Below are 21739 nucleotides of genomic sequence, written 5' to 3'. Positions count from 1 at the left end.
GCGGGCGGTGCGCGCGGTGGGGCGGGGCGCGGGAGGGGGGCGGGTACGTTACTGCGCGCGGCCGCGGTGCCCACACTGCGCATGCGCCTAACCCTGGCCGGCTCGTTTCTTCTCCTCCTGTCCCCCCCCCCCCCTCGCAATCTAATGGGCTCGGCCGGGGTCCCCGTGCTGCAAATGGCGGGCGAGTCCAAACTCCGCGGGAGGAGGGGGGGGGGGAGGGATGAGGGAGCTGGGTGTCTGCGCTCCTTGAGGGAAGCGTCGCCATAACACCCAGCGGGGCTGGGGTGGGCTTCCAGCATGGGGAGCCCCCAGCACCCCCATCCCTTGGGACACGGGCTGCGCCGGGCCCTGGCTGAGCGTCCCCGAAAGAAGCAGCGGCCGCCCCTCCCTCACCAAGGGGAGGTGAGGGGGTCCCCGGGTCGGGGTTGGGCCCGAGCCCCCCGGGGCTCCCAGGCCAGGGTGGGAACGGGGTGAGGGTGAGGGTTCCAAGGGCGATTTCCTAAAGCCCAGAGAGCAAACGCTGCTCTCCTGGCACGCCTTGCTCCTACGCTGTAGTGCCCATCAAGCTCATTAATGGAGCAAGATCTGCCTCTTCCTGCAGGGGCTTAGAAGTTATTTAAGTTCCTACTGCACCTGCCGACTTTTAGTCTGGCTTCTCCTGTTCCAGGAATGGAATTTAAGTTACGTTAGCAACAGAAGGTTGTAGCTGGTAAAGCAGCTACGGCTTGTGTAACGCGGCTGCCAACACTTGCTGTGCGGCTGATGCTGATGGCAGATCGGCAATTCATTTGGAAGCTCGTCTACTAATTAAACTTAGATAGTATTTCCTTCATTTTAGACTGCCATCCTTCAGGATGGGGTTGCGTCTGTTGTAAAATATGTATCTGCCTCTATAAATATATATGTTCTGGTACTGGATTGTCTGCCCACCATATGGGAGTCTTTCCCTGAATCTCGGCTACTTGCCCGGCATTTTGATCAAAGTATCTGCAAAAGCAGATATTGGTATCTTTCACGTCAGACACCGTTCAGTGTCTCAGGTTTAATGTTCATGCCTCAGCAGAAATGTTGCCTTTAGAAAAGAAGAGGGTTTTTCAAGTGTTGCTGTGTTGAATGACCTAGCATCGTAGTACATTCCCTTTATTGAGCATTATTTTGATTCAGAGTTTATCTTCAGGGATGATAGAGAGTTACTGTTTTGCCTTAGCTCTGCAGTCTCTGGTGTCGTGCAATTTATGCAACATGCAATATGCTACACTGCCAGAAAGTAATCACCTTTCTTCCTGTGGTCAGTTGAGTCTGGGGTTTTGTACAAGGAAAGCTGTGTTGTTACCAGATAAATTCAGCAGGCTGGATTACAGCACCCTGTAAATATAAGGTGAAATTTTTATTTCCCAAAAGAGTTCAGAGTCATTTTTCTTGCTCGTAAACCCAGTGCTTGAAGAGATGTTGAATCCAGGGGAAAAAGGAGGATGCATCTCCTCAGGCCACTGTAAATATCTGTGCCTTGGTACTGTAATAAAAATGTGTTGCAGGCAATAATCACCTGTGATAAATAACATTTGTAGCGTGTAAAAATTCCTCTGTAAAAAGAAAGCTGTTCAAGGATGTTTGTAAGCACCGGTGGGAAGAGCTGGAGACACATTTTGCTTGATGAGATCAGATTTTTTTTCAAAGATGACATGGCTAATAAAGATTCAGAATAGCTGGAACAGGCACGCTGCTCTTTAAAGAGTCCCATCATTTCTGTATTTGGAGGTTACCAAGGTTGCTTCCAGCTTCAGCACTCCAAAGGAAGTTTTGAAGAGTCCTCACATCTACACTGAGTGTAGAGCTGCATTATAAGGTGGAATAAAGGTATTTAACTCAATGTTTTCACTCTGGGCAGCTTGAGCTGCTTGTCCTGTTGTGCCTTTTCTTTAAAGCTTACAGCACCACAAGAAAACTTGTGGGAATCTGAAAGGTGAATTCATCCTTCTGTTGTTGCACAGGTGCTCCCAAAGCAGCCACTGCAGTGCTAGGAGGTGGCACACACGCCCAGGTGAGAAATCTGGTTCAGAATGCAGGGAATTAGGCAGGGGGTGAGGTGTGCCAAGTTCAGATTCCTCTTCAGGAACTATCAGTATGGCCTTGTCCAGTCCCTGAAAGATAATTCATAGATTTTTCCCCTGATGTTCCTCTCAAACAGTGAAACAACCAGTGACTATTACAAAAACTGTGGGGAGTGAACAAAGTTGTATTATGAAGTGTCTGATCAAAAATCTTATTTGCTCTGAAGAAATCAGACTTCTTGCATGGCTCAGCAAAGACTGCAGCAGCATTGGAGTGTCTGTGGTGGAGACACCAGCACAGGGCAGCCAGCAGGCAGAAGCAGCAGTTTGATCAGTGACAACCTGGGCTGGACACAAAATTGCAGCAGAAGATAAATGGCATTTACAACCCTATGACTAATGTGCTGAGCTGTCCCTATGGGTATGAATATTTCAGAGATCACCCATGCTGGAATTGAGCAGTGGTTCTAAAGGAACACTGAGGTTTGAAATTCACTCTTATCACCTACTATTGGCTGTTGGATGAACAGCCCTCCCCCTGCAAGCTCAAGTCAAAGATAGCTGAGGACATTCCTTATGGCACCCTCTCTTGAGATGCTCATTTCCACTTCCTCCTCTGCACGTGAGTGAATAGTTTGAAGGAATCACATTCCTCCCCGTTGAGCCTGCTCTCTGTGATAAATGCCAATTAGTATCAACAGTTAAGAATTACAACTTCTGTCCCTACCAGGGAATAATTGGAATTAAGCAAGAGAAAGTGAGGATGGAAACACTAACAGTGTTCAACGCTGATCACTCTTGCAGAGCTCTCTGCAGTTCCAGCTCTGCTGGCATGAGGTGTTACTGAGAAAGAGCATTTGTTGCTTCACCTGTGAAGGGCAAACAAGGCTAACTGTGAGGCAGAGGTGATATTCCCTGTTTTTCCTCCTGTGGGAGAATAAATCTGGAAAGTTATGATAGTAACACCCTCAGTTCCCAGAGCCTAGCTGGTAACAGGGCACTATTTATGGGCTAAGTAACAGATTGGGGCCACATTTGCATAAGAAAGATCGATGCTGCTGTAAATTGCATCTTGCTCTCTGCAATACCATAATTACACACTTTATGGTCTGTAAACATCATGTTTAAAGACAACTAAACCCAAGCACATGCTAACCTATGTGTGTCTTCACCTTACCCATGCAAGCAAAGCCTGTAACTGGTTGAGGGCACTGTGTAGCAACAGAGTTGGAGTAATTTTTAGACTTAGTACAACAACATGAAAACTGGACTGCTGTTTTTTTGCCAAATTCCACAGTAACCCTTATTGCTTTTAACAAATACACCTTGGACCGATTCAGTTGCACTACAGTAGCTATTTTGTGCTCCAACCATGAGTTAGTGAATTATAAAAACTACTTATCTTTGGGGTGTTGGTGGCTTTTTTGTTCTCAGGTACAACAATGAAAAAACTTAGAGAGATGCAGAGATGTATTCCACGTGCTTAACTGAGTAACAGCATGCACATACACACGGGGAACACTGCCAGCACTAACAGTGACATGGCACTGGCTTCACATGACTTGTCTGGGAGGGGACAGGCAGCTCCTGCTTGGAAACACACCCCCAGTGCCCTTGCCTAAACCCTCATAAAGCTTTGACAGCAGTAATGAAAAGTGAGGAGTTGAACTCTGGGCTCTGAATAGACACAAAGGACCTCTCCTAGGCTACCATCAGCAGGTGGTGAGCAAAGAACAGGCAGCCAGAGTTCAAGGGTGCTTGAAAAGATATGATGGAGACTTTGAGGAAGTCATTAAAAGGCAATGTCGTGTCTGTGTGAAGTCCATTGTCATCTTTTCTAGGAAGAGGGTTTCCCTTAAAATTGTGCAGTGCTTGGTAGGACATCAAACACCACGACTGGTCCTGTGTCTGTCCACACAGAGGGGCTGATATGCAGCTGTTCAGGTGACCAGGTAAGTGCTCCTGTGTTCTTTGTTCTTTGTGTTCTGTACTTTCATGGATGGTCACAGCCTTTGCTCTCCCAGGAGCAGTTTTCCACTGTCTGTGCTGTATAAAGGTTGATTCCAGTGAGGTAAGAGCTACACCAGAGGCTTCTGGAGGAGGGCACAAGGAATCCCAGGGAGCTGGGGTGGGTGGGCAGCCAGTCCATCACAGCAGATGGAGCTGTTCTGAGCTGTGCCTGCCATGCAGGTCTGGCGGGTGGGAGAAGGATGCAGTGCAGGGAAGGGGAACCTGTGCTGCCTCAGCTTGAGGCTGCCTGGGCACCAGAAGTATAAGAGAACAGCAGGCATGAATAATAATTCACATGTTTAAAAAATGGGAAAAATACAGCAGGGTTTTTTTTCAGATTATATTGAGTATTTTAAAACATAACTTAGACAAAATAGCTTTTTTTCAGTACCAGAAGTGGAAAATTCAGTGAAAACAAGATCTGTGATTTAATGAACAGTTTTTGGGCAAATGAAGTTATACATTGAAATAATAATATAAAAATGTATTAGAATTCTTATTTGACTACTGTATGTTTCCCCTTTAGTATCAAGAGACTGATTGGAAAAGCAATTACTTTTACTCCAGGGTTGAGAATTTGCCTTGGATAAAATCTGGTGTTAACTAATTCGAAATAACTGGAAGGGAACTTTTGTTTTAGGCAGTACTAGTTCTAGCTGATATTTGGAAATAGCTGCAGGCAGCTGAGAGCTTCAGTGGTTGATTTGGGGCTGTAAAATATGCCAACATGAGAGCAGTGCCAAGCAGCTGAATGGCTTTTTTGTTTGCTGAAACAGCCATGGTTACATGAATGGTTTTTTAATGTATTTGGTGTATTCTGAATCAGGAGGGACATTATACAATAAAAAAAGAGGAGGTAATGAGATGTTGGGGAAAACCTACTCTATCCAAATTTTTCTGGGTTTAATGTAAATAATGTAGAATTTTATCCTGAAAAGTGGCTTAATAAAGGCAGTGTTCTGAGACAGAGGGTAAGCAGATGTGGCAGCTCTGCTTTGAACTGGAAATCTTTGCCCAAGCCAGCCTTCTGTCATAAACTGATTATGTTAAAAAGAGTACTAGAAATGTGATTGTAATTTTAACTCTTTCCTAAATGCACAGAATATTTGACTCAATCAAGTAATAGCTCCTTCTCCTAAAAACTCAAAGCAGAGTCACATTTTCTACAGTGCTCTGCCCTGGAGCTCTTCACATGCAAGGATGTCAGCAGGTTTGAGTCAGCACTGCTGGATGGAGGAACCTCTGGAGCAGCAGCCTTCCAGCTCAGTGAGGTTCCCCTTTCACATCTGCCTCTCCTAATCTAATGTTGTCTGCTCCAAAGTCACCAGAGCAGAATAATCTCTTTAACCACAGAAAACTATGGCCAGCACTATTTACTTTACTGTCCCAGCAGAATAATTGGATATTGCTCTTCTCAGCTCCCTACTGGGTGGTTGTAATGATAGAGATGTGCACAGCTAAGAGCAAATAATAAGAGTTATAACCAAAAAAATTCCAAGTGGAAAAAACTTACAGTGAAGGTTGTCAAATACTGGAACTGATTTGCCAGAGAAGCTGTGAAATCTCCCTCTGTGCAGGCACTCAACTGCTCAAAGCTCTGAACAACCTGTTAAGAAATCTGGAATGGAGCAAAGCCTCAAAGGAATGGATTATTCAAGCCTGACATATTTCAAGCTTTAGTAGTGTTTCCTTGGAGGCAGTGGGCACACCTGCCCTGAGAGGACCTGTGTGACAAGATGGGCATGTAGTGGATGTTAGGTAACATATGTGATTAGAAGGTCTTTAAAAAATTAAGATAAGATCAATTTAAATTTGGCCTGTAGCATGTTATTTATGCTCTTCTCTTCAGGCTAGCAGGTTAGTTTTGGTTGTTTCTTATGGGTATTCTTCATCAGATATATCAGAGTTCAGCTGTATTTATCAATAAAGATGTGGTTGGCAAACAATATATGAGAGGAAAAGAAAACCCCTCAGACTGGCTGTGGTAGCTCACAAAGTGCAGCAGTGAGGAGCTCTGTGCTGGGGAAGGACAGGAAGCCCTGGGACACTGCAGGTTCCCCAACACATTCTCATTTGAAGCAATAGCACCTTAGGGCACCTCTCATGCTACCTTTTTGGGCCAAGGGAGACAAAGTGAACTTGGATCTGGTTACTGCTACCAAAACTTAGCATTTCCCATAGGAGTACATCCAGCCCTAGTGTTGAAATACAGGGTTGGGAGTTGGCCTGAGGGTTTCAAGTTTCAAATCCCTTTTTGCCTTGTTTTTCTTTTTTCCTCCTCAGAACTGTCTAACATCAGTTTCCCCACTAAAGTGTGTGGTATGGTGGGCTGGCCTTGCTCTTTTGTGTCTGTGAGTAAGCAGGAAGGAGGTGTCTAATTTTACTGTCTCATGCCCTTTGACCTGCATACTAATATGTAATGTAACAGAGATGGGAACAGCTGTAAATAAACAGAGTTGTATTTGTAAGAACATACCCAGAAGGCTATAATTTCAAATCTAAACCTCCTGACTAATACAGGATTTCTTCTTGACAGTTTATTCATCCTTTCTGAAACGCTGCAAGAAGAGTACTCCCAAGAGGCTTCCCTCCATCATCAAGGTAATAGAATATCATCTTCCTAATGAGTAATTTTCCAACTGTTTGTACCCTAGACAAGAATGTTTGAACCTTCTCTGTGCTTGCCTTTGTACTTTAGGTAACAGTTTGCCTGTGCTTGAATAGTCTGCTGAGTAGGAAAAGCAAAATAGATTAAGTTCTGCAATCCTCAGTAATCTGGCTGTCATGTTATTAAAAGTTTTGTGTTTGTTCTTAAAGACCATGTGAAACCAAGAAAATATTAAGGAATGTTTTGTTAACTTTTGCTAATTTTTATATTTGATGGTAAGACTGCAAAAATATAAAAACAGCTGTGCAATAATCCCTAGGACAGCAAGAACATGGCCTGGAATACAGAACCCTTCATGGCCATGGCCAGCAGTGAAGTCCCAGCAGCTACTCAGACCTTGGGTTTGATTTATTTTTTAAATTTCTTTTAACAAAGCCATTAACAAATGGTCAAGCCAGAGCCAGATGCAGGGAGATTCATTATGAGATGGCCACGTGCCCATTTAGGACTTTAACTCCCTAAGTGACCATAGCAAGCCTTGAAGCAAAGATTATTTTCTTACTCATCATGTTCTTAACCTGTAACTCAGAGTTTGATTGAAGACTGTGGGGCTCTATTGTGTTAACTCTCTGTGGCCCAAACTCACTTTGTTTTCCTCCCTGTTTGTTTAATTGCATGTTGTCATTATGGAAGAACATGTGTCCCACATTATCATTTCCTTACAGCCTGGGAAGGGCTGAAGTAGCTGCTGGGTGCTGCAGTGGATTCCCAGGCCAGATCAAGGGTGGAAGTCTGAGCACAACACACCAGTGACACAATCAAAAGCTTTGGTTTTGGCTGTTCTCCCATTTTTCCTTGTTATCCTTGCATCCCTGTTAATCTTCTGGGACATTACTAACTCCTCAAGAAATAAGGTTCTTTTTCTTGTCAAGAACTCAGCTTTGCTCCATGGCCAACACACAAAGGATGGAGCGGGGCAGGACATGGCACAGAGTTAATATTTTACACTTTTAGCACTAAACTGCAAGTGGAGATGATTTGCTGTAGTCTGCATCATATTCTGCCACTCTCCAGCTGGCCAAAGTTCATTTACTTGGATTATTTTTTTATTTCAGATGGAAACTGACTCTGGATATTCCTCCACAGCTGAGCTGCAGAAGCAGGTAAAGGCTCCAGCTCAGTTTTAAGGAAGCTCGTGCAGGTGCTTTGGAAGGCTGAATGTGTTGAATCACCTTCAAGAGAAGTGACAGACACATCCTCATTCCGAACATTTTTGCATAATTAGGAGCTCATCTCTTATCACTAAAGCAACACTTCCCCAGCATTTTTTCCCATCCAGTGGACTGCAGCTACAGCAGCAAGTGGGGAAGGAGCTGTTGTCTATGCTTGGGTGGCAAGAGCCCACCACAGTCCCCCAAAACCAGAAGCTGTGCCACCTCACTGGGCCTGGTCCTGCTAAACTCTTATGGCCAGCTGATGTGCCCCAGTCTCTTTACCTTGCCAGCAGCAACCCTGTTCTGCTCTTTGCCAACTTCTACAAGCACTTTAAGAGCAAGAACTCAAGCAATCCATGAATTAGTTTGGAAACTACTGTGCTGTAGCTGTTGGCATGAGGAGAAACAGGGTATTAAGCACTTGGACTTGATGAACAAGATTTGTTTTCTATGTAAACTTCTCTACTTCTACATCTCATATAATTATAGTGTGTGGGATTCATGTAATCACTTCATCATATGCTATAAAAACACAGCCTTAAAACAAGAGAGTTTCTAGCCAAAGGGCTGTTAAAATAGCTGAAGTGCTGAACTTCAGCTCCTCTCTGTCCTGTCTCAAAGCAGGACATGCACAGTGTCTGTGAGTATTAGGAGTTAAAAAGGTTTGAAACTCTTGAGCTAAGGGATGTTAAAGCAACTGAATCCTTATTTGGGCTAATTGGAAACTCTGACACTTGTAAGACAGAATTTTTGTTTGCTATGCTCTTCATCCCAGGAGAAAAAGGATTTATAGGATTTTTTAACAGATTAATGTTAAAAAGCTCAAAGCTTTCTATAACTTCTCTAACCTTTTTTTTTTTTCTAAAGAATATGTAAGTGATGGTCCAGGGTCTAAAGATTAAGAAAGTCTTACATCAGCATACATGGGGCATAACATGGATGCAACTGGAATTATGAAAGTGCTGAGAGAGCAGATCTGTGGTCCAGGGTCCAGAAGGCACCATCTGATGCTGGAGGAGAGGCTTTTGCCAGCCTGGCATTTGCACTTCAGTACCCCCAGTGATAACAGTGGCAGCTGATTGCACTGCTCTCATATCAACCCATAGGGTTCACAAATATCAAACTGTAGGGCAAGAGTCCTGTCAGTTCCTTCCTCCCTGTCTGCTTTTTCAATTTAAAAGAAAAAAGGAGGTGATAGGAGGAAAGGGTTGCTTGTTTGTTTTAGTAGTGAATGTTTCAGTGCTAAAGCAAAGCTCTGTCCTGGGACAAATAAATATTGCTTATAAGTCCTGGGCCACCTTTAATGTTCTGTAGCTGTTACAGAATCTAAAAGCCATGTAAAGAGGATTCCTTTATATTGCATTACCCTAAACCACCTGCATTTGGCATTTCTGAGAGCTGCCTCTCTTGTTTGTCCTCTCTGACAGGAGGTGAGCAGGACTGCAGCTATGAATCACACTGTGTTCACTCCAGTCTGTTTGTACAACACAACACCACAGTTAAAAAACAGGAAGGACAGAGGAATGAAGAAGCCAATAGCTGGTTATTACACTATTGCATTGATTAAAAAAAAAAATTACATTGCAGATAGATATAATTCATATTCACTCTTGAAAACCAAATTAATTGCACTCCAGAACCAGTTCCAACTTGGACTAATCTAAAAGACAGATTGTTAATTATAAATTTGTTGCATATAAACAACTTTGTTTCTAATATTTAAATATTCAGATATATTGACTACTGCTTTTTGAATATACTTATTCCTGTTAACCAGGTCATCTGAGCACAGCAGTTCTTGACTGCTGTGGGGAGAAAACACTGCATCCTTGGAGGGAGAAAATACTGAGGGAGGGAGGTGCTGGGATGGAGCACCATTCCTTATTGCTGGTGTCCCTTTCCCATGCTCTGAGTTATCCAGAAGCCTCTGGAGCTATAGCCCTCCAGGTACTGAGCAGTATGCCAAATAAAGAGGGATAAAAATCAGTGGTCCTTTCTCTCCCTTTGGTTATTCCAAAGAAATTCCACATCAGTCATGCACCAGATCTCTGTAAGCATGACAGATGGATGATTATATACAATATCCCACAACAGCTTTGTTATTGTGTTCTTCAGAGTGTGTGTGAAGCTAAACAGGCCGTCACAGGACTGCCTTCATCATTTCAAATACCAAAAATGCCAGGGCAGGACACAGCAGCACGTGCTCACTCCTGTTGCTTCTCACAGGGAAAGAAGCTCTCGGATGCCTTGAGGATCAGTGCCTATGTCTTCAGTACAGGCCTGCTCATGTTCACTGCCCTGGTGAACACTGCTTCCTGGTAAGAATGTTCAAACAAAGCAGCTTGAGGAGAAACTGTTCTGTGGAAAGGGGGGAAAGTGGATGAATAGATGGGCAACCAAGCGCTGTTATTCCCACAGGTTTATGCAGAATATAACTTTAGGCAATTTCTGGCAAACAGCGTGGTTGGAGTTCTATGACCATGTGGAGGGCGATGAGTGGACAATCTTCCTCGTTGGTGAGTTGTAACAATGCTTCTCACGAGAAATCATCCATGTATTACATATAAAAGGGAGACATGGACAAGCTTCCCAAACTCACTAATCCTCCACTGACAAGCACTGGCTTGGAAGGTACCCACAGGTGATGTGGTGCAGCTGTTCTGCTTTTGGGTGGGGTCACAATCAGGGTCCTGTACAGATTAAAAATCTGATCGTTTTGCTGCTACTGAAGTGGCTTCCCTGTGAAGACACTTTGCTCCTGTAAGAACTGAATAACTCAGTAGAACTAATTACTAAAAATGTAAGTAAATTGAGTGAATTCTACTCTTGCTGTAGTACTTAAAAAACTCTTTTCTGTGATTAGCAGCTGGTGAACAGAACTGGTAGGGACATTGCAAGGTTCTAGAGATCAAGTCAACCTCACCCTACTTGGATTTAAAAGCAACAGAGGCCTCCCAGCCACCTAGAAAAGCCTTTTCTTAGCTTCAGTTATGTCAGGTTTCAGCCTCTGAGATACTTATCTGCTCTAACCTCCTTCCCATTCTTTGATCTTACCTGGATGTCAGAATTTACCAATATTCTATTTTAAAGCATCTTTGGGCAGGGGACACACCCTTGGCACATCTGGGTCCCAGCAAGGCCCTCTGGGTGCTGTGCCAGTGTATTTTGTTTCTGATTTAGCCATAGTTCCCAATTCATTCACACATCTCTGCCCTTTCCTCATGCCACAGGGGCTGCATTGGTGCCTGCACTTGCTTTCTGGGGCTTCAATGGAATCCTTCTGGTGGCTGATATAACAGGAAAGCCAACTTTCATTACTCGCTATCGCATTCAGCTGGGCAAGAATGATCCTGTAAGTACTTCTCACTCTGCCTTTCCTGCTGGCTAAACACTTCCTGCACTCTCTTAGGCCAGGAATGGGGAGAAGAACCTGTTATGCTTTTCTCTTGCAACCAGGTAGGATTCCAGGGGGATCAAGTCAAGTCTTGTGTACCCACTGTAGGGAGGAAGGCAGATCCTGTTGTGAGGCTGCTGATTAGATCTGCATTGACTGCTTGTTAAAGAGCTGATCCCAAAACTAACTGCCTTAAAGCTTTTCATCCTTCCAACTAAAAATGCATTGCTTCTTTCTTAGTCTGAAGTCCTGACTTCTCTTTTGCAGGTGGACAGAAAGAAATTGTGGAAAGCCATCTACACAGCGCTGGGTAATCAGTTTTTTGTCTCCTTTCCCATGCTTGTGCCCATGTTCTACATCATGAAATGGTGGGAAAACACCTTCAGCAAGGAATTACCAACCTTCCAATGGTTTCTTGTGGAGCTAAGCATTTTTACTGTAGTAGAGGAAATTCTCTTCTATTATACACACAGGTGAGCTGAGCACAGGAACAGGTGCTTGATTTTCCTCCATGCCTTTAAGTTTATACTCATACCCTACAACAGCAATAATCCTCATCCCTCTGTTCCACTGATCTTGTATTTATATAGGAAATATACCCTCACAACATGAGGCCTTGGTGCAGCCAGTAAACAAAAATGGGTAGAATTTTAAAGGTGGAACAGCTTAAAAGCCAAGGGAGAAACAGAACAGGCAGTTTTTCACGAAGCATTCTTTGAAAAGAACAAGACTGACTATCCTGAAAGATAAAAATCTCAAGGGTCAGTGACTGATCTCTGTTCCCTTGCACAGCACCCACAAATCAGGGCCTGACTTCCAACACTGCAGGATTTCCAAACAATGATGCCTACATTTGAGGACAGAACTAAAGGAAGGAAGACAAAAGAAGCAAAAGCAAGCACAATACTCTCAGAAATCTGTGGGTTTCCCTTTAGGACAAATGCACCCATAAAATGTAAATGCATTTTTTTACCAAGGACCCATGGAACTGAAAATTCTGATTCTTTGACAGTTGCCAGTAGAAAAAGTCAAAACAGTGAAAGCATAAAGTGAGTCTTCCCCCATAGTTCTCCTAGATTTGAGTAAATAAGTAATTCAGGGACTTTGATTTATGGGATTTATCTGGCCTGAGTTTATCATAAGCCAGCAGACACATTAATTGAATAAGGGCTCAATACAAAGAGAGCAAAGGAAGCAAGGAATCCTACACTCTTATTGCCAGCTGCTCTGAAATCTTTATGTTAGAGGAGACACAAGCGAGTCTCCTGCAGAAATTCTGTGTTCTGTTACTCCTTTTTTGCAGAGCTCAAAACCTGCCTTTCTGTTTACTCTGCCTAGGCTTGTTCACCACCCAGTGCTGTATAAGCACATTCACAAGAAGCACCACGAGTGGACAGCCCCCATCGGCGTGGTCTCCATTTATGCTCACCCTATAGAGCACATAGTAAGTGGATTCTCCCATGGTCACCCTCCAGGTGCTGTGGGCAGTGTGATTCCCATGGCATCAGGTGCAGTGGTAAGAGAAGAGAAGAGAAGAGAATTTGCCCTTAGAGGCTTCTTCCCTAGGAAGAGGAAGCTCAGCTGCCCTGCCAAGAAGCTTGGCTCTAGGAGGGTTGCAGTAATTGTTTATACTGGACTCCAGCAGCTTTCAGAGCACAGATCCAAGGGCCTCCAGTAGATAAGGAACTGACTGGACAGGGCTTCCCATGAGCCCCAAGAGGACTGGGAGCACAGACAGTGCTTTCAGCAAGAGATATGACAGCCTGAATGATGGTGTGGACTTGGAAATCTGTCAGGATTTTTGTGGTGGTTGCTGGCATCAGTGTTTGCAAGGAGTGTATCCCAACACCCTTGCAGCTGAGACTTCTCAGGAAAACACATCCCACCTTCAAATATTCCACTTAAAAATTCAATCTCCTGTTACAAATAGTCCTGGGCTGCTCTGAGTGTCTCCCCAGCTGACAGTCTTTGGACAGCATAACGATTGAGGAGTCCAGCTGAGCTGTGCTGGTGCATGCAGCTGGGTCTGGGCAGCCAGAGCCATTTGTGCCACTGGCAGAACACAGTGAAGAGCTACAGCAGGGTTTGTCACATTGCTGTGTGTGTCTGCAGGCCATGCCCTTTCACAGTGAGGTTTCCCAAGGGCAGATTCAGCATTATTCCAAGGTGAAGCTGAAATTCACACCTCAGACTCCAGGGTGATTTACTGGGATCATGCTGTACTCACCCAGGCTTTGGAGTCATGTCTAACTTCTACTGCAGGCTTATGGAGTTTGGGCTATGACAATGCTTTGCAGTAGTAGAACTCTCTTATCTCTATTATTACTTTTATTAAATAATACTATTATCTCTATTATTCCTTCTTGGATGATAATGTAACTTTACTAAGGTGTTCGCAGAGAGATCTTCCCTTTACAGTGTTTGCACAAAACAAACCAGTGTGATGGATCACCAGGTGACAATTCAGCTCCTAGAGGAGAGTCTGCTTGTAGTGGACCCATTAATGAGGTACTTTCTTCTCATTTCCAGGTCTCCAACACTCTGCCTGTCATGACTGGCCCGATGATCATGGGATCTCACATTGTTTCAATCTCAGCATGGTTCTCCATAGCTCTTGTAACAACAAGCATTTCTCACTGTGGCTACCACCTGCCCCTCCTGCCATCTCCAGAGTTCCACGACTTCCACCACCTCAAGTATGTCTGGGCACTGCTCAGCTTTCCATTCTCCTGCCACTCACTCCACTGGCAGAGAAAGCTCCTTTCTGAGGGTCAAGTGGGTTTGCCTGACTCATGCTCCAGCAGAGCAGCTCTCCAGTTCACCTGAGAGCAGGCTGAGTGCTGCCAGTCCTTAGAGCAGTTAAACTGGGACTTCAAGGCATTCCAGCCCTGTTAAGGACAGTTCCCTGCAAGGTTCTTACTAGAAGTTCAGAATACACTTCATGTCATCTAAGCACAGAGCCAGGGCAAGTCACACAGGTAAAATAAGCGAGCCTGCCTGTCTGTCCCTCTCCCATACCCTGGGATCAGTAACACTGATCAGATTACACTTTGCCCAGACAATCACCATTAACCCTTCCTGACAGAGATTCTCAGCCTCCTGTGCTGGACAGAGAGCAGTTGCAGCAGACTGTTCAAGGATACATACCTGAGCAGTGGAGACACATTCCCATCTCCCAGTGTGCCCTACATTGAGACATGCTGCCCAGAAATGTCTGTCCTGCTGCAGAACCAGCCCAGGGGACAGTTCTGTCACCATATGCCGGGACAGGGATTGCTGCAGAGCTGAGACACTCTGGGTGAACAGCTGTGCCAGCTGGAGCACATCTGCCCCATAGCCCAGGACAGGTAGGTCTTGAGAGCACATGGGGCACAGTGACATGGGTGTCCAGTGCTCCCACAGCTCTGAGCTGCCCAGGAGAAGCAGCTGCTGCTCAGTGCCACCATTTCTGGGCAATGATGGCACCAGAGAGATGCTGCACAAGGTTCACCCAGGCTTTGACAGAGCTGCCAGGGAGACTGGTGCAGAAATCCCATGGTCAGATTATCAGGGCTCAGAAAGGAGTGGAGAGAAAGGGCAAAGTAACCTCAGCAACTTCCAGTGATGTTTATCTGTGTTTGGTTCTCAGGTTCAACCAGTGCTACGGAGTGCTGGGAGTGCTGGATTTTCTGCATGGCACGGACAAAATGTTCAGACAGACCAAAGCCTTTGAAAGACACAAGGTCCTGCTCAGCCTCACACCACTCTCTGAAAGCATCCCAGAGCCACCCAAGAAAGAGGAGTGAACCAGCCCAGCAGCTCTTGGCCAGCCTGGTGATGGAGCAGAGTGAGAGACAATGATTTATGCCAAATAGTATTTTAATCAGGAAACAAATTCTTGTCCACACATAACAGATCATGAAGCTGAAGTTAAATATGCTGCTTGGAAACGACTGCACTTTTGCTGACATTGTTTTCTATATATGACACGTATAAAAAAACCTGCTTTAGAAATCTGTTTTTAAATTTTAATTGTTTATCTGTTACTTGCACTGTCCCTTGGTTCCAGCTGCCTGTGTATGAGCCAGCTGTGTTCTGGGCCACATGGCTCAGAGTTGCCATTGGTCATTGGCCCACTGTCCCACAGCCCTACCTATGGAAACAAAGCCACTTCTCCTGCTCCTCTCCAGTCCCCACAACTGCACCAGGATGAACCCAGCCCAGTTACCTGGCCACAGTTCCCTGGGGAGGGCAAGTCAGCAGAACAGAAAACCCAGGCACCACTGTCTTTTGAGCTTTTTATTTTTATACATTTTTTTTGTATTAAAAAGGAAAAAGCATAATTACCACAAATTACAAAGGACTAAAGCATTACTAGAATAATGAATCACATCAGCCTAGAAAGCAGATACTCTGAATAATATTAATGTTATAATACAAGCTCTCATTCAAGTATTTTACATTTTTCTCTGTTCCTTTTATACGTGATGATGATCCTAGCACATGGGTCAAAGATTATGTACTATCGACAGAGATGGATCATGTACAGCAGGCCGTATTAACAAGATTTTCCTCCCAGGTGATACATGGTCTGTGATGAGTCATTTTAAGTTTGTCTCTACTATAAATGCAGCTGAAGAAGGTTGCACACACTCTCTAGTTTTGGGAAACAGAAGGCTGAGGTTGGACACACAGGGTTTGAGAAGGGCCAGCACATGGAACCATCACCCCTTTAGCTCCAGGCGAACGAGCAGAAGGCTGCACTCGCTGGGATGCAGCTCAGTGGGTGCCTCTGAGCCACACATCCCAAGGTTTCCAAGCCCAGTGGGACCAGGACAGGCTGGGGGGGGAAGACAGGGAGCAGGGCTGCACCAGGGAGGCTTGAGGGACCCAGTGGTGCCAAGCACCCCCTCCCAGGAGGGGCACCACTGGCACAAGCCACCCTGGCACAGGGCTGACACCTGGGGAGAGAGCAGGAGGGCAGCGTGGGGAGCTGGAGGGAGCCCAGCTGGCACCCAGGGCACCCCCTGCTCCTCTGGAGCTTCCCACCAAGGGGATGTGCTTGTCACAGATACATCGGTCCTATGTTCAAGTGTCTGCAGAAAGTGAAACTGTAAACTACTCCTGGAAATGCTGCCCTCCAGCCACCCACTCCACACCACCGAGATGAACGTTTGCTTAGAAAAAGGAAAGAAACTATTTCATCTGTTACCTGTATTGGAATCTTTAAAAAAAGTCAGTGAGGCATTTAACATTAAGTGTAACAACCCTCTCAGGAAGAGCCCAGCATCCATTCAAACAGTGACAAGTGACATAACCAGCCTCAGAGACAGGAGACAATAAGCATTGCAAACACAGCTTGCTACATTTACAGTTTTCCTTTTTTTTTTTTGTTTTCTTTTTTGTGTTTTTTTTCCTTTTGATAAAATAACTGGGAAGGCATTAACAGCTAGAAGGCCCCCTCTGCACTGCCACGTGGAACGTGGCAGGACACTGAGGTTAAACACATCACTTTGTTACAGTACAACAATCAGTCCCCAGCAGGTGCCAAAACTCAGGGACCCCACCGGCTACAGTGAGAAGGTGCCATCAGAGGTGCCAGGGGGGGCAGCAGAAGAGATGGACAGGCAAAACCAGAGCAGCAGCATCATTACTTTTTAATTTTTTTCCCAAATGAGCACGGCAAAGCAACAAAGCCTCCTCAAAAACACACCTTCCACCTCCACTCTGATCCCACACCACAGCTCTGTACCTGTTGCAGCCACCTGCATTCAGACAAGTTAACCTCGGCAAGGAGGAACTCCTGAGAAGAGGGGCAGGATGAGGAAGGCTCCCCTGACTCAGCCTCCCTCAGCCTTTCCAAAAGCAGCTGGGGCTCCCCCCAGGCTCTGCCAGTGGCTGGACACCAGCACCATGCGGCTCCATCAGCACTCACAGGAGCACGTGTGCAACCACTCAGTCCTCTAAAATTCAAAAAAGCACAACACATGGTGGAGGTGAGGCATTCAAACTAAAAGCAAGGCCTAACTCCCTCCTCTGCAGAAGGGCAGCAGCTTCCTCAAATGCAAACCCCCTCTGGACAGCTGTCCCTTTACCCAGTGGGGACATGAGCCTGGCTGTGGCCACTCGTGACCCAGCTGGGCACAGACCACACACACCCGGGGAGCTCCCTGCCCTCTGCTGCCCCCACCCTGGCACGGAGCAGGAGGGAACAGTTCTGTGCCCCCTTCCCTGCAGGAACACAGGGCTGAGCCAGCAGCAGCTGCCTCAGGCTGTCACATCCATCTTTGCTCTGTCCTGCCCACTGCTGTCCCATGACAGCAAAACAAGGCACGCGGTCCACAAACCTGGAGGGCACTGGGACCACTGGGATTGCTCTTCTGACCCACCTTCCCCTGGGTGCACACACCAGTGTGACAAACCACTGACTTGGCAGAGGAGGAAGGGAAAACACTTCCATGCCAAGACTAGATCCTCAGACTCAGAAATCTAAAATTACTTAAAATCAAAATTTTGGGAAATTCTCTGGGAAATGTCCTACCTCTTCTACAACCCAAGCAATTCCACAGTCTGCTCTACAAGCAACAACTCCATAGCAGCAGCTCATCCCTCCCCATTTCCTATGAATTTGTTGCTGAAATGCAGACAGTTGGCTTCAAGAGAGCCACGCACACACGCCAGTGAAAGGAGCACAGACACAGCAGCAAGGATCACCTGTGGCACATCCAGACCTGCCTCCACTTGCAAACAACCAGCAACACATCTACAATGTCCTTGATCGACTCTCCAGCCTCCTCCTCAAAAATCTGGGACAAACCACCTATAAATGGAACCTCAGAGATCTGACTCCAGCTCACAAGAGGGGAAATGCAGAGATAACAGTCACGGCCACAGCACTGTACAAGTGTTACTTTTGCCCATCTTGCCCAGTTCCCACCCCACAACCCCAGAGCACTGCTGCCATAACCGAGATGCACGGCCTTGGATGGGCTGGCCAGCTGCACTCAGGCCTGGGAGTGCTACCAGCTGCAGGGTGACATGGCAGGGCTGAACGGACCAGGGCAGGATCACAGCACCAGGGAACAGCCAAGCAGCAGCTCCCCAGCCTCTCAAACCCAGCTGTGCTTTCAATCCTAGCAGCAGTTTGTAAAGCCACTCCAGTCAGACCAGCCCACCTGCCCCCACAGGCAGGATCCTGGAGGCAGGGTCAGTTTGGGAAGGGATGGCCTCAGCCAGGGCCCCACAGCCCTGATGGACAGCCTGGCTGTGCTCCCCCCTTGCTCCCGCTCTCAGCTCCTGGCTGCTCCCACCCACCCACCTGCAGCCACAAAGGGACAGCCCTGGAGAGATGATGACTGCTCCCAGCTGAGAGACACAGCTCTGGATCTACTGGAGCCCTTGGGAAAACTGCTCAGTACCAGCTTGTGACTTTGCAGAAAGGGCAACACACTGAGCTGCACCCTTGGAGTGGTGCATCCACACTGCACACAGGAGCACAGCTCTGGAGCACAGGGATGGAGCCTGAGCCACAGCCAAGCCTGGTATCCCAGGGACCCAACAGAAGGAGCAGGGTGGCAGCAAGGCAAGCAGATCTGGCTGGAAAGGGACACAACTTTCCAGTGCTACCCCTGGAGCATCTCCAGAGATAGCACTGGGCATCTCTGAGATCTCACACCTGACACACGCCCCTCACAAAGGATCCAGCTCACAGCCAGAGTCCACCTGGTGCTGGGTAAGGATGAATCAAGTAAATGCCACAGCAGCTCTGCAGTCACTCCCTGCCTCAGCTGAGTAAGGAGCTACACGGTGTCATCTCAGCCCTTGGAAAAGCACAGGGGCTGTGCCCTGAGTGGGAGACTCCACGCAGGCGCTGCCACAACACAACACACAAGGAAACCCAGGCAAGAGCTCTCCTGTGCCAGGCAGGTCCCTGCTCACCCCTGCACAAATCCCACCAGCAGCCCTGAGCCAGTGGCTGCTGTGGGACAGCATTCCCAGGGCTGCCCCACTCCCTGTCAGGCACAGCAGAAGCAGCCCTCGCTCACAGCCAGGAGCAGTGCCCCCAGCTGCTGGGACAAGCTCCCTGCTCACCCCCAGCCACGCTGGAAGCACAGACAGGAGCAGAGGCACCTCCTGCCCAGGGAGGGCTGGGGGTGTGAGCAAGGCCATGACAGAACAGTCGCTGTGGTGGGAACAAGGCTGCCACGGCACCGACACAGAGGAGCAGAGTCCTGGATGTGACTGCCCTCAGCCCCTGCCCCAGGAGCCTCAGGCCTGGCAGGGAGGCTCCATGGCAGGGGAGGCCTCCGAGCGAGCTGCGGGGTCAGAGGAAAGGCCGCAGGGAAGATCAGCTCGGCAGCAATGCCGGGAGGAGTCTCTGGGCCTGGGGGAGCCAAGAGCCCAGCGCACCCCAGGGTGCAGGAAGCCAACAAGCCTCCCCGGTCCAGCTCCACCATAAGGCAACTTTTTTTTGTGTGTTTTTGGGGTTTTTTTGTTTGTTTTTTTTTTTCTTTTTTTTTCTTCAGTAATATTTCCAAGGAAGAAAGCAAAGGGAGATGTGTCTTTTTTTTAAAGAGTTTTTCTGTTGTTGTTTTAGAGGGGTTTGTGGGTCGGTTGTTTTTTTTTTTTTTATGTCATTTTTTTCCAAGGGAAAAGGAAGAGAAAAGCTCCTTCAGCAAAGTCCTGTCTTTGCAAGCGATGGGCATTCCTGGGGCAGCGGGTGCACCGTCCACACAGGCTCGAGTCCAGGTGCCTGCCAGCCTCCCAACCAGCCATCCTCGCAGGAAGGAGTCACAACGAGCCTATCCTCGGCAAAGGTCCTTTGGTTGACTTCCAAATTGTCCGTGACAGAAGGGAGAGGTGGACAGAGGGAGAGCCAGACCCTCGGGAAGATGAAGACGCTGGGGAGAAGGGAGCAGGAGAACGAGGAGGGCGATGCTCCTGGGCGGAGGCGGCGTTGGAGAGGCCCCGGCGCACGGGGAAGGAACGGGAGGCGCCAGCCGGGTCATGGAGGTCAGAGGCTCCGCAGCAGCATCGGCACACGCTGTGGCTTCGGTCCCCCACTGGGGGGAAACCTCGCTCCTCCGAGCTTCCTGAGCGGCTGCCCCGCCATCCATCCCAGGGGGACACACAGGGGACTCGTTGGGGCCACACAGAGCAGACTTGTTTTGGTAAATCCAGACGAACTTCTAGCAATAATTTAAAACTTGATATATATATATAATAATAAAAAAATCTCCCCTTTCCAACCCAGCCAGAACACATTTTTTTTTTTTGAAGAGACACTAAGACATGAGTGTGTGCACAGGAGGAGAGAGAAGGGAAAAAGGTTGGGTCTGCTGGGAGCGGGTCTGGCTCTGGTCAGGGTAGTAATAGCAAAATGGTGTTTTGGATGCAGATCGTCTTTGCTTTCCAGCCACAAGAGAAGAAAATCGTGTGCGTTGAAGTTTCTCCCAAGCAGCCTACTCCTGGGAACCCACCTTCCAGCTCCCTTCCTGTCCCACCCCCTCATGTCTGCCCTTCTCCGAGCCATTCCCCACCACCCCACCCTACCCCCGGCAGGAAGCTGCAGCCTCTCTACTTCCCCACTGTCTGCGACTCTGCAGCTGATGGGGCAGGGGATTGCTGGCTCAGGTTTTTGGCATCCTCTTGTGCAGGCTGGCTGGGTGAGGCGTGGGCTTGGCTGGATGGGCACTGGCTGACCGTTTTGCTGGAAGACTGGGATGGGTAGCGCTTCCTGCCATCTCCCCCTGACGTCGTAGGGTATCTCTTGTGTCCACCTTCCTCCCCCATGGGTGGCTGCAAGAGAAGCACCCCAGTATCAGCACAGCCTCCTCCAAATGCAGATCCTGATGCCTTCCTTTGGATCAGGAAACAGCCTTCCTGCAAGCCTCCAATTGCAGCTTCTCTCTCTCCCCGGCCCACACACATTCACCCCAAGCACTCAGCTTCCCTGTCCAAATTTCCTGCTGCCAGATTTGACAGAAAAACTGACTGACTTCCACAAAGTGACCACAATGGTGACAACTTGCTCTTAGTCACCTGCTTCTCACACAGAGGCACAGTCCAGAAGTTTGGGAGCCAAAGCTCCACACAATGCTGGCTCTACTCAAATCATCAAAGCTCCCTTTCCTCACCAGGGAGGACAGGCTCACCCAGCTCTGCTATCCCACGCTGCCTGCGTTTGCCACATTCCAATCCTGCAGTTTGCTCCCGGCCTGGCTGCAATGACTGGGAGTGACAGTAGGTGTCACTGCCCCCCCTCCTGCCACCACTTGGGGACCCCCAAAATCCTCCACCCTCAGAGGACAGCGTGGGGCAGGAATTGTATCTACTCACATCTACTCGGAAGTCCTCGAGGCGCTTGAACTTGCTGAGGTATTCTTGCAGTTTGCTGTTAATGTCCAGATTTTTGGCTTTGGAATATTTTAAGAAGGCCCAGAACTTTTCCAGCCCATAGAGCTGCCCTGGAGGAAAAAAAAAC

The 21739-nt window shown here is 47.5% G+C and overlaps 2 protein-coding genes across 5 annotated transcripts in view; one reads left to right on the top strand and one right to left on the bottom strand.

The window, feature by feature from the left end:
• Window positions 1-256: 256 nt before the first annotated feature.
• On the top strand, window positions 257-15841 carry FAXDC2 (fatty acid hydroxylase domain containing 2). 4 transcript variants are annotated; one of them, XM_036391487.1, is made up of 12 exons: window positions 257-402; window positions 1992-2041; window positions 3893-4003; window positions 6598-6662; window positions 7785-7832; window positions 10110-10201; window positions 10302-10399; window positions 11114-11235; window positions 11545-11750; window positions 12616-12721; window positions 13807-13973; window positions 14906-15841. In XM_036391487.1, the coding sequence occupies exons 5-12, from the start codon at window positions 7785-7787 to the stop codon at window positions 15060-15062; spliced, it is 996 nt and encodes a 331-aa protein (XP_036247380.1). In that variant the 5' UTR covers window positions 257-402; window positions 1992-2041; window positions 3893-4003; window positions 6598-6662; the 3' UTR covers window positions 15063-15841. The 4 variants fall into 4 exon arrangements, with proteins under 4 accessions (XP_036247380.1, XP_036247379.1, XP_036247381.1 ...); XM_036391486.1 differs by lacking the exon at window positions 1992-2041; XM_036391488.1 differs by lacking the exons at window positions 257-402; window positions 1992-2041 and adding an exon at window positions 440-1857.
• The window catches only part of LARP1 (La ribonucleoprotein 1, translational regulator), a 45468-nt gene continuing 39269 nt past the window's right edge, over window positions 15541-21739 (bottom strand). Inside the window, 2 exon segments of the mRNA XM_036391870.2 lie at window positions 15541-21054; window positions 21595-21722. Coding sequence (XP_036247763.1) covers window positions 20833-21054; window positions 21595-21722 — 350 coding nt within the window. The 3' untranslated portion in view covers window positions 15541-20832.

The sequence above is a fragment of the Molothrus ater genome, chromosome 15 (assembly GCF_012460135.2).
Source record: "Molothrus ater isolate BHLD 08-10-18 breed brown headed cowbird chromosome 15, BPBGC_Mater_1.1, whole genome shotgun sequence".
In the NCBI taxonomy this organism is placed as follows: Eukaryota; Metazoa; Chordata; class Aves; order Passeriformes; family Icteridae; genus Molothrus; species Molothrus ater.
The sequence above is the reverse complement of the archived record's forward strand: the minus strand, read 5'-3'. Positions and strand labels throughout refer to the sequence as shown.

Bases quoted from the DNA above. Each gene is read 5' to 3' on its own strand.
- FAXDC2 (XM_036391485.1), top strand. From the start codon at position 9,951: ATGATTATATACAATATCCCACAACAGCTTTGTTATTGTGTTCTTCAG. The intron at 10,202-10,301 runs GTAAGAATGTTC...TTATTCCCACAG, and splicing joins CTGGTGAACACTGCTTCCTG to GTTTATGCAGAATATAACTT. The intron at 12,722-13,806 runs GTAAGTGGATTC...TCTCATTTCCAG, and splicing joins CTCACCCTATAGAGCACATA to GTCTCCAACACTCTGCCTGT.